The sequence below is a fragment of the Anarhichas minor genome, unplaced genomic scaffold, assembly GCF_050575085.1.
Source record: "Anarhichas minor isolate MPS153535 unplaced genomic scaffold, ASM5057508v1 ptg000003l, whole genome shotgun sequence".
NCBI classification, from domain to species: domain Eukaryota; kingdom Metazoa; phylum Chordata; class Actinopteri; order Perciformes; family Anarhichadidae; genus Anarhichas; species Anarhichas minor.
Genome location: NW_027466449.1, coordinates 9604622 through 9617262, shown reverse-complemented (window position 1 = coordinate 9617262; position 12641 = coordinate 9604622). Strand labels below are relative to the sequence as shown.

Below are 12641 nucleotides of genomic sequence, written 5' to 3'. Positions count from 1 at the left end.
ATTACTCAATAATCGTTCAGTCGATAAAGTGTCAGAATATGGTCAAAAAAACAATCACACATTGCTTATCTTCTCCACTCGACAGTCGAAAAACCTGAAGATCTTTAATTTCCAAAAGATATAAAAAAGACGCAGCCAAGACAAGCACATCCTCACATCTGAGAGGCTGGAACCCGAAAATATTTGTCATTCTCGCATGAAACATAATGTGATCGGTTAACTGACAAAATTGTAGACGATTAATGTCCCGTTCATCCACTAATAAATGAATTGACTAAATGTTTCAGCACTACCACGAATGTAAACATCACACATTAGCATCTGTAAATTTGGCCTAAATTCACCAAAAGTAATCTGCATATTTAAATATACAAACAAAACAATGTAACTAATCAATTGGGGAAGTTTCATGGCGATATCTTTTAGTTCAAAATGTTTATCCTGTTCAGCCATAGTGTCTTACTAAATGTATGGAATTTTACAATAAATATCTTTAAAAGCCTTTTTGTCAGAATTAGTATTTTCTCAGATTCTGAATATTTGTTGAAGAGGGATTTGTTCGTATATGATTCATAACCTGAGACATTTTATACCTAAAAAATGGATTTTATTTTGTATTGCTGTTGACAGTATTTTCTGATACAAAGAGATAAGTAAAATCCCCTCTGTGAAAACTGTTGACTCTAAAAATGTGAACCTGGCTTTATCCAATGTTCAGATTTCTGTTCTGGAGGCGTATGCAAATGACCATTTACTTCATAAGATAATGACTCATTTGCATATTCAAACATACATTTTCTGAAAACTTAACACAAAAAAACCCATTTGTCTTAATATAATGAATCAATTGGGGACGTTTCATAGTGATATCTAGTGTTATTTTTTTACTTTATTCACCTGGGCTGTTTCCTTTTTAAAATATGAAATGAGCAAAAGATAAAGTATGCAAAATGCTATACTAATACTAATACTAAGAGGAATACAAGGAACATTTGAGGTATACTTGTACATGACTTGTATCCAGACCAATGTGTGACCATACTCTCTTTGATATATAGTTTCTAAAAATGAAAACAAACTTTAACTGGAGAGTTTTGAATAATTCAAATTGGGATAATGTGGAAAAAAAAGTACAACTCCGGGTCAAAGGTCATTGCCAAACTGACAGGAGGGCAAAGATAAAAGTGAGACAGATAAACTGGACGGTTCACATTCAGTCATGTAGCTTAATTATTGTTGAAAAAAATCTGTCAATTAGCCATTTGACAGAAAATGACTCAATTCCAGTTGTGATACCCAGCAGTGCTAAACCAAACTGTACACCAAAGTGTACTTGTGTACTACACTAAACTGTACTACAGACACAAAAACTGCAAGTTTCTTCTGATGACTGGGTGAATTGTTGCTGTCATTCATATTCAGCAGTAACAGCGGCAACCATTTTTAGTCATTTGTAGATTTACTGGTTGCAGCATGTGAAATGCCAATAGTTGTTTACTTTTTTAAATATTGGTGTCACAAACTGAATTAACAACATAATTTGGGGCTTCGGTTAACTGTGTTATGGCAGCCTACATCTCTGTGTGCAGCTTTTTCCCACCATATTGCCTGACAGTCAACTGGGACATGCTGGTAAAATAAAGATTGTGGGTATAAAAAAAAAAAGTACCAATGCAAAACCACTAACAGGCTCAGCTCTGTATTGGAACAGGTGTTTGCTGTATAGCCATGGCACCGAGCCAGGGAAAGTTATGCATTACAGTTTAAGGCTGCACGCACACGCACACACACACACACACACACACACACACACACACACACACACACCTTATTTCTTTCGACAAATAAGGGGTAGCCCAAAAAGTGACGGACACGCACGCATCATGAACGCGGGACACACACACACGCACGCACGCACACAGCCTGGAGTGAAAGAGGAAGACGCACTAACCGTCGCCTTGATGGGGACGTACAGCACCGGTCTGTCCGACGACCCGTTCTTGCTGTCCTGCAGCGTCCCGACCTGGAAGCCCTTGGACTTGACCCAGAATTTAAATTTGGCGTTGATGTGGTTGTTGCTTTTCTCGTGCACGAACGCCCCGTTGCTTTTCTCCTCGTCCCCCTGGATCAGGGTCTGGAGGATTTTGTGGTATTTGCGCCGGGTCACGGTCTTGGTCTTGCCGGAGTCCCCGTACGTCCGCAAGCACCAGTCCTGAAATTCAGCGAACATCTCGGCCCCTCCTCCGCCCGCCGCCTCAACGCCGCTGTTGGGACTCCCGCTCCTCGACTGGTTCTGGTTCTGGTGCTGGTTGGTGGTGGAGGAGGTGGTCACCGTGTCCGCCACACTGCTGGCTTTTCTCGTTGTCATTGTTAAACAAGATAGAGAGAGTCCAATTTGTTGTCCCGTGAAATTGGTAAGAATTTGGGTCCAGTTTGGCTAGCGAACGTCACTGACACCACAGCACCAACAGCTGCCTCTTCACCACGGGGCGAAATCAGTCCAAACCTCCCAGTCTGGTGGAAGAAAAAAAATAAAAAATCAAACAAAATCTTCAAATCTTCAGCTCTGAAACGACAACCTCTCTAAACTGTCTCCATTCCTACGGGAACACACGGAGCACGCTACAAAGTCCCACTCGTTGTTTCTTTTGTTTTTTTTAAATGAACGTCTGAAAATTAGCCGTTTGGATATTCACCTCCTCCTCTCTGCTGTTACGCACCAACGGGTAGCTGCGAGGAGAACCGAAATGAGAAAAGAATAAGCGCTCACTGGGATGCCAAAACAGCCAAATTTAACTCCAAAAAAACCAGCTCCCCCTGTTTGGATGCAATTTCTCCAGGAACAATGACACACGACAGGAGAGGCAGGGAGGCAGGGTTAGGACCGACCGGATGAACGGGCGGTGCAGATTGGAGCGCTGTGCCCTCTTCAGACACACCTGTTAGAAGCGTGGATCGGTCGGCCTGTCCCGCGGGGGACGTCAGTCACCGCCTCCCCTCTTCTACCGCCCCCTCTTTCTCCGCAGAGAGAGAACGACAGGAGGTGAATGGCTGGTTATCTCTCTCTCTCTTCTTCTTCTTTTTTAACAATATATATATTTCCGATGTTAAAAGCCGCGTTTCTCCTGGTTTCGATGTCGCGTCTCCGTCGCCGTTGAACCAAAGAAGAAACGACACGTCCTCAAATTAGCGGACTGATTTGCTCATTGACAGCGCTTTTTTCTTGGTAAATAAAAACAATACTCCCCCCCCTCTCCTCCGTTTTGTCACCTTTTCTCTCCCTTCCTTCTGCGGTCTCGGGCTGATAGGAGACAACCGGACACCTGTTTGAATCCGGGTTGTCTTTCCTCTCTCTTTGCACCCTTAAAGCGCAACACTACGCCTCGTTTCCTCCTTCCTCAAATAAACGAGAAGGTATACAGCGCGGGGGATAACAGCATACGATGTTATCCTTCCTAAAAGCAGCTGTATTCCTAAATATACACGGTTACACTGGTGCGAGACACCACCTGCCCGGCCTGTTAACCCGGGTTGAGTCCACGGGACATGCACGTTGCAGCTCGTGCTCAAAAAACAGGAAGTGCCCAAAAACCACCAAAAAAGCGCAGCGCACTGAACCAGACGGTCCCGAGATGTCAAAGGGGGTGTAACACAGAGCCAAGTGAGCACGAGAGAGTACAACCCCCAAAATGTGAAGAAAAAAACTGTTTCGAGATCTTCTGTTAAAAAAATGAAACAAACAAACACATCAACATTAAATAAGTTAAACATGCCTATTTAGGTTCCTGAAGGTCTTTTTCACATTTTCCAAAATAACATCGGAGAACAAGTGTTGGATGAAAACTCACTTTTATTTGTTTGTTTGAATATTTTTGGGAAATTGATGTTTGGTGCCACAGACTAGTGGTCAGTGTTCAGCTTTAGGCACATGTTCTACTTATTGTCATGAAACGTCCCTAAAGCTGATCATTTACATTAAGACATTTTTTGCATTACAAGTTTTTTTAACAATGTATCTGTAAATATGCAAATGAGGCATCTTTTCTTTTTTTTCTTTTTTTTTAATATGTGCACATTTGCATAACTGCCCAGAACAGAAATCTGAGCATGTGATAAAGCCAGCTTTAAACCTTTTGTCTGCTGAGTATTCATTCACCTCTCAAGCTGTATTTGTTTAATCTTCCGTTGTTATCATTATTCAGCTGTGGTGTATTTTGATCTCCTTTTTGTATTGTATTCTTTTAAAATCCTATTTATATGTGTCTTTTGCCATTTACTGTCTTTACGTAACACTTTTTGAACAAAGTGTTGTTGCTAAAAGATGCTTATCATTTTATAAAACACACACAATCAAGGCGATGACAGATTAACACACTAGACATTTCAGTAGTTTAGACATTTAATGGGAGGTTTGAAGCACCATGCGCTCTTTTTAACAATTCAACTTTTAATATTTATCTGTGTCCTGCTCAACCCAAAGAGTTATACATACAGTGCATGAGCACATTTTATTAGTAATCTGCTTTTAAGTTTATATGAATCATTCTATTTGGAAGACAACCAACCCAAATTTCATCCTATAGGATCCAAACTGACAAAACGTGTTGCACAGCTCTTGGTGAGGCCAGTTTGTATATCGTCCTCCATTTGGTCTTGATCACTTTGTGTTTTTAGCAACAACAAAAACAACAACAACAAAACGTAACTCCTACTAGAATAGATGATCAGAATATAGCAACGCTTTTTTTGAGGGTGATTCCCAGCTGAGGTGTCTAACCGTCATCCAGCCTCCATCCGACAGTCAGATGCAACCTTGAGATCACTGGAGCAAGCAGAGACACAAACAACACAAACAGGCCAGTAACCCGCTGCAGAAACAGCTTCAGTACTCACATCAACACACGGAAGCTGGCACCAAACCAGGCGGCTGAAAACACACAGCGTCCTCTAGCAGCCTTGAACTGACGGTTCACATCATGTACGTTCAGCCTGATACTTATTGATGGAAGGAAGTTTATTCTCTTCACAGTGCACATCCCAGCATGCATTGGAAGATGAGTGGAAGTTTAAGTGCTTAGCACGTTTAAAGCAACATAAAAAAAAAAACATTTTTCTCCCATAAGCTGGACATTGTAATCATATATGAGAGCACTATGTGAGAAGGCTGCCATCCGTAGGAAAACATCCACATCGGAGTTGAACCTAATGTACCACTGTTGGTATATAAAGCTCTTAATGGTTTAAAACCTAAATACATTTCTGATCTGCTTCTAGGTTATGAAGCATCCAGACCAAATCTGGAACAAACTCCACGAAAACTTGAGGTCTGCTCCGACTCAGTTCTTTTCAATCAGGGCTCAAGTGTTTGCAACTGCCTTCTATTGAAATAACTTTGGGACTAATCATTCATGTCTTGCACTTTTTATGCGTTTCATTCTTACTCTTCTATTTTCTTTCACTCTATGGGGTCATATCACTGTCAAAATCCGCGAGCACAAATTGAGATCCACTCCATCTCAAGAGGTAAATATTGTACTTTTTACTCCACTAGCGCCCAGCGGACGCCCCTCGCGCTCAAAGCATGCTTTTCTCCTCGCAGCAGCAGAGATATTCTGCGCGGAGTGATGTGAAAGCGCTCGTGTGCGGCTGTTTGAGTTGCGCAAGCGTGGATCTCATTTGTGCTCAGATATTGACAGTGATTTGACCCCATGCATTCTTTTAAATCTTACTTAAATGTGTCGTTGTATTTGTTCATGTGCTTCTTTTCTTTATGCATTTTATGGCTCTTATAAAGAACCTTAAATGGGCTTGTTGAAAGGTGCAATACAAATACATTTGCCTTGCCTTCAGCATTAAGTGAAAGTACCTTTTCAAATGGACATTTTCTTGAAGAAATTCATGAAACTATAATGGCATTACCTTTGGCACCTTTTGTCCAAAGTGACTTACATTTCATAGAACACACAAAAAACATTTGGGAGCAATCTGAGATCCAGTGTCATGCTTTGAAACACTGATCCAATATGTGGATGGAAGGAGCCACTAGCTCTCTGATTGCTGGCTCCTGGAGTTGCATTTACACTGTGTTTGTGCTCGTGAATACATAAGCCTACATCTCTGTATCAGTGTGTATGTGTAAACATGTTCACTAACCTTGATTATGTGCAGGCAGGGGAGTACAGGAGCTTCTAGAGCTCTTCTCCCAGAGCAGAACGGAAACTGGCACAAATAATAACAATGATTATTTTAGCAGAGTGCTGTAGCTTAACTCAAATCTTCAGTCAGAACTGTCTGATGGAGAAGCTCATTTAACCCCATCCACCAAAATAAGCCACCATTAAAGCACCATAAATGCGGAATACTGGCATGCAAATTGGCATCAAAACTATTCATACCTGCAGAGATGCAAATTTGAGTCATTTGCAACACTTTTTCAATAAAATATTCAAATAGATTTCTGCAGACAGTGTACCAAATGCCGGGATCCTATTGACCCAGAGTAGCGTCTGTCAGTCTGTCTGAGGTAAATTGTTGTGTAGCCTAAATCACTGCATGCTATTTTATTGAGTGAATTTGGGTTCCCTCTGGTAACCAGCTATACGCAGTGTATATGTCTAAAGCTTTTATTGTGAAAGGTAGCCTACAATTTGAATTGCAGAGTCAATTAGGATAATTCTAAGTGTCAACATAATAAGGAAGTGTAATTTATAAAAGGGTTATTTACAATCCATTAGTGAAAAACTTAAATCATTGGTACAAGCCACTTAAGAATGAATCTGTTCGCACGACTGGTTCTTGCATGGGGCCCATTGTTCGAAACGAAGTGGGTGTAAAAAAAAGATTTGGTACTTTTGCTACATGGAGACCAACCGGAGACAAGCGAGCTTCCCGTGTCGGACTGACAGACCCTGCAGTGAATCGGCACCGTGACGACACGCAGTGACAACCACCTGAAACGGTCAACGGTTCCGTTTGTCTCCTCTTGTCAGCGTGAGCCTTTAGCTGCAGAGCAGTGTTCATCTCTGCTCATCTCTGCTCATCTCTGCTCATCTCTGTTCATCTCTGCTCATCTCTGCTCATCCAGCAGCCCTGAACTGCAGCAGCAGCTGAAAAAGGAGACACTTGTAAGGTTATCGTTAGCACAACGTGACACCAACCTGTTCGAACTTCATTCCTTGATTGGAAGATTTATTGGAATTACACAGCAGGATACTCAACTGATACTGATACTGCTTTTATCTCTGAATCATCTTTGTAAGAAAGTAGAAAGTGAGTTAGAAGGTATCTTTTAGGAGTGAAAGAGAAAGTCTGCAAGCCAACCTTTAACGAATTGAGAAAGGCACTGATGTGTTTTATGCAGCAATGTTAGTTTGCGATAGGGTTTGAAGAGTCGAGGTTATATAATAATTCAAAATTAAAGAACTATTAAAGACCTAAGATCAGAGACATGCAGCTTTCAAAATGTGCATGAATATGGGACGCATAGCCTCCATTTCCCCTGAGATACCAGCAGCTGCTACCAAAGTTTGATAATTCATGTTCAAACATTTTACCTCTCATTAAGACATTTATCATTATATATTTTTACATTAGTCCACAAAAGTGAAATATCCGATAAAGATTGGCGTAAGAATTCAGAGAATAAAAGTCAGAATTTATAAAAGCGTGAGCGTGTGTGTGCGTGTGTGTGTGTGTGCGTGTGTGTGTGTGTGTGTGTGTGTGTGTGTGTGTGTGTGTGCATGCTTTTAAGGTGGGCTGGGACTCTTTGTTCTTAGCTAGTCCCGTCTTTTATGGGTGTTTCTGTGTCCACATTTATCAAGGTGGGTTGGTGACTTCATGAGGTCTGGTTGGAGAAAATGTGGTGTTAACACACACACACACACACACACATAGAGCAGCTAAAACACAAAAGTCCCTGTTGGTCTCTATAAGTGCTATATAGAGACCAACAGAACAACAGTAAACTGCAGACCTATCATGATTTACAGATATACAGGGGGTGGACATAATAACATGAACACCGCTATAATATAATGACTCTATTAGAACACAGGCTCGTAGAGGGATCTCTGGAGAAAACAGTTTTAGTGTTAATTACACATTAAGGACTTTGAGAGACATTTGTACAGTAAGTGGACTCAGATCAGCGCTGAGCAACTTCAGCCCAAAAACTGAAATAACTATTTGGAAAAAGTTTAACATCAATATTTACTCTATTTCATAATGAAAGATTTTTAGAATTTATACAAAAATCACAAACGCTCAATCAAACAAGATTACAAAAACATTTTTTTTTTTTTTTACATAAAAGTTGAAATTTGGGGTAAATAAGATTTCCAGCAAACATTGTGACTCATCAGTGGACACTCTTTGTGGTTCAAACTGACGGGATAAGCCTTTACAGCAGACATATAGACCTGTACTTTTCTAAAAAAAGAGGCCTATTGCAGGATATTTCAGTTAAAATCTTTACATTACTTGTTTTCATTTTGAACTATCAGTCTTCTGAGATAGATTCTTGATTTATAATGTCCTCCTCAAATATGTTTTTGCTATACGATTGCAACTAGGATTTTATTCTGAAATACACAGAGGTCAGGATATATGTTGACAGATATTTCCTAAAACCGTAACGAGAGAAAATATTGAGGTTTGTCTGTTTTTTTTAAAGACAACTGAAGTTGATTTGAGTCCAAAATGGGCCGTTATGTTTGTGTCTGTGTGTGTTATCTGAAAGCCCCGGCTTTTCCCCGTAGGAATAAGAAGAAGAGAAGAAAAAAAAGAGAAACTCGACCAAGAGGATGAAAATAACCTTCCACCATGGGAAGTGAAAGTGTGTTTCAAAACACTCTAGTTTCTCCTCCCGCACCCCCTTCGCTTTCTCTGTGCCGTTGTCCAGGAGGCCAACGTGCTGGTGCTGGTGGAAAACCAACTGTTGATTGAGGGGAATTATACTGAATACAACGATTTAAGAAGTTACTGAGTTTTTACAAATCAGGAGTTAATAAGTTTAAAGTCTTAGGAATTCAAAAAAAAAGAGACTAATACAGCTGAGCAGAAAAAATGCCCCGTAGTAAAAAGGTCGCTAATTTTATCTTGTGCAACAGCATCCGTGAATCAATTGTCCTAAATTCTGTGTTTGATACAATATACTGAACCTGTTCACTTCGGTCAGCAGAGAAACAGCACTTAGCATTCTTTCAGATGTCCTTAGAGCTATACAATATGACATTTAATATGATTTCTACTGTTTATTGGCAATACAGTACATTAAAACTGAAGTGAGTAGTATCTGCCAAAAAAAAGAGACATACACATTATTACATAATGTATGTATTTAAGTAAAATACTGTATGTTTCCACTGAATGAGGGAGAGTTCACTATGAGACCAGGAAGTCTTCATGCTCTTAAGACCTCACATCGCAGGATTGATTCTTCGGTTCCACAATCATCCAAGTTTTGTCTTCAGGTAGAAGGACGTAGAGTCTGTTTGTTGAATATCGTGAATGTCACTGTGTAGTTGTTCTTTCTCTCCATCCAGCCATGTCTGAGGCCATCCTGGGTTGGACCTTTTGGATTTCCTTCTCTGTGAAACTGTCCTTTTCTCCTTTTTCTTCCTCTTTCTCCTCGACTGTTTGACACGCACACACACACACACACACACACACACAACCTATAAGTGTTGAAATCTCCACTGTCAGTTTGCTGAGGCCCTAAACAGGGCGGGGAACTGTCCCAAACCAGGATGACACTGAAGAGTGGTTTGAAACCTGCAGGCTTCTTCTTTCAGCCGTCGAGTGGTTTCACAGGAGCAGCTGCAAAGATGTGCGCCTTGCACAAGAACATTTCCTCTATTATAAGAAGGATGAAGAAGATGGAAGGTTTTTCACTCCCATTCCTCACCCTTGACCTGGGATTCAAACCATTAACCTCCTTTAGCTAAAGCCAGGATAGTTGTATCTGGTCATTAGGCCGGGTTTCTGCAGGGTTCACAAAGTTATATCCAAGACTTTTTAAGACCTTTTTAAATACCAGATCAAATTCAATGTATTCAACGTACTGGAAAACCAGTTGGGACAATAGACCGAAGCACTGTGACGGCGCGCCAACAACAACAATCACTTCCGGGTAGAACACTAGCGTTTTGAATTGCGGAGATATGAAATATTGTCATTTTCAGCCGTAACTGTAACAAAGACCACGCTAATAAAGATATGGGTTTCAAATGGTTTATTGCATGTTGAAGTGAGAGGGATGGACTTCGGAACTGGAAGGTGGACGAGGGAGGAAGGAACCACTTGCAGATGGAGGGGGCTGCATGTCTTCTGGCTCGGCGATATAAAAGAAGTAGATGCCATTCCACGGGGAGACAAACTGGTGCCAGTTTCAGCTCCGTTTTGGGTGTTTCGTCAAGTGTGACCCGGTCGTGGAGATTCGGATCGGAGGCGGCAACTAAAAGGAGGTGTGACAAGAAGGATTGACCTGGGGGGGATGATACGGATGGCGTAGTTTAGGCGGCCAGCAGAGTGTTTGGTGCATTTGAGGGCAAGGAGGAAATTTAAGATGAGTAATGAGATCCAACATATTTTCTCGGTAGGTCGGGATGCTTGGAGTGAGTCGGAGTCAGGGGTGATGCCAAGGAATTCCAAGGACGTGCTAGGACCCACGTTATTTTTGTTTTTTTCTGATGAAAGAGGGACGGCGAGTTCCTGGAATGCAGAAGTCAGAGTGTTTAGGCCGTGTGCTGGGGGTGAGGAAGTTGTCTAAGAGATGTACGACGTACAGGAGTTTATGGACGATTGTCAGGATCCAGCAGAGTGCTTCGGAAAAGCAATCGGAAATTGACATCTACTAAAATCAACACGTTTGTTGCAGGTGTAAAGGTGCTGACTGAAACGCCACAAACACAGGATGGAACAGCCTAAAATCACTGCCTATACTATTTTACTATTATATTTGTATTGATCTTTATTTGTGCGCTATTATTGGATTGTTTTAGTTATCGCTGTCAAGGCCAATGGACAGGTTGGGCCACACACACACACACACACACACTGGACACGTTGGCGGCGGGGGTCTGGAAGTTAGAAGCCCGGAAATCAGTTTTCCATGTCTACATGTCAACACTGAAAACAGAATTACTGAAAATCTTCACCCTGGCTGCAGTTTTACAAAAGCTGCATTTTCAGTGAGCTAAAATGCTGTTTGACTTCTGTTGGTGACGTATTTACTCTTTGGTACAGTCAGAGAGAGTTGTGTTGCCCTCCGCTCATAAAGAGATGAGGAGAGCCTCTCGCAGCCCGGATCCCTTTCCAGCTGCATCCCTGGAAAATTACACTTCTAATTCTGACCCAGCAACGGCCAAACAATACACACACAAACAAACACACACACACAGAGCTATGCAGCAATATGCCTGCATGCCTAAATGAACATTCAGCATGCACACAAATGCATATGTGCTCACTCTCATTCAAATAAACATATGTACGCATGCATGAGCTAACACATGTACAACGTAGCTGGGAATGAATGCACACATATCTAAATGTGCACACACAGAATACACAAACAAAAACAGAGGAGACAAAACAATAAGACACACCGTGACACACAGAAATGGTCACAAGAGTGTGGACGCACACACGCGCACACACATGCACACACACAAACACACACACACAGGGCCCTGGCCTGTTCGGCTGGCTGGATCTCTCGGTTGCCATGGTGCCAGTCAGCTGGAGGGAGTGTGAGTGGGCGTCGAGGACGAGGTCTGTTGCTGACTCCTGGCTGGGACACACACACAGAGTGGCACAGTAATGTATGCAGATATATGAACAAACATGGATGTACAAGCATTCATACAAACATAGGAGCTGCCACATAGGAACACACACATAGAGACACACACACAGACACAAAAGGAAGCAGAAGACTGTGCGACTAACCTGCACAAACACACAGATACTGTATGTGCACACATGCTGGCATTCACCAAACCATACACACAAGAAGTGACAAAAGGATGCACACACGCATATATCCCAGGATTTCCAAAGAGGAATAACAGAAATAATGGAAACATTCCTCACAGTGAACAAAGCTGCCGCTGTGCTGCAAGTCAAAGCCACCAGATATTTTACAATGTTGGTCCTGCTGTACTTGTGAGGACATTTCAACGTATTAAGGATCATTTATTGTCATTCTGCAGAACAGGGTTTGCACAGAAAAATGGAGTTGCAGTTCATTTATGCTACACAACAAAACAGCAGTGCATCCCTGTAGTGCATTTCTGTCATTTGCATCAGAAGTAGAGTTGTTCTGACGTAGCCTAAAATACTGGACTGATTATCTGCAAATGTGAGAGAGTCATTGCACAGATATCACATTATTCATCAGCTCATAACACTACACAGGAACAACAACTCTTTACCCAGTTCATACATCCTGTCACATGCACAAACTAGTACTACACACATGGTTAAACACTCTTGTGCACCCTACGTTATCCACAATGATACAGAGAACTACAGATATGGGGTGAATTCATGAGGAGCGCTAGTTAAGGTTAGTTATTAACTATTAGAAGGATAGATCATATGTTTATCGCAGCCGGCAAATTCACCAAAATCCATCCCTA

General features: G+C 41.5%; 1 protein-coding gene across 2 annotated transcripts in view; it reads right to left on the bottom strand.

The window, feature by feature from the left end:
- LOC142955482 (nucleolar protein 4-like) overlaps window positions 1-3624 on the bottom strand; it is a 131608-nt gene extending 127984 nt beyond the window's left edge. The window contains exons 1-2 of one of the 2 annotated variants that reach the window (XM_076097015.1): window positions 3271-3623; window positions 1952-2514 (exon numbers count right to left, since the gene is read on the bottom strand). In XM_076097015.1, coding sequence (XP_075953130.1) covers window positions 1952-2368 — 417 coding nt within the window. In that variant the 5' untranslated portion in view covers window positions 2369-2514; window positions 3271-3623. Of the gene's footprint in view, window positions 1-1951 lie in introns of both variants that reach the window. The other variant, XM_076097022.1, reaches the window with a different exon arrangement.
- Between the last annotated feature and the right edge of the window lie 9017 nt (window positions 3625-12641).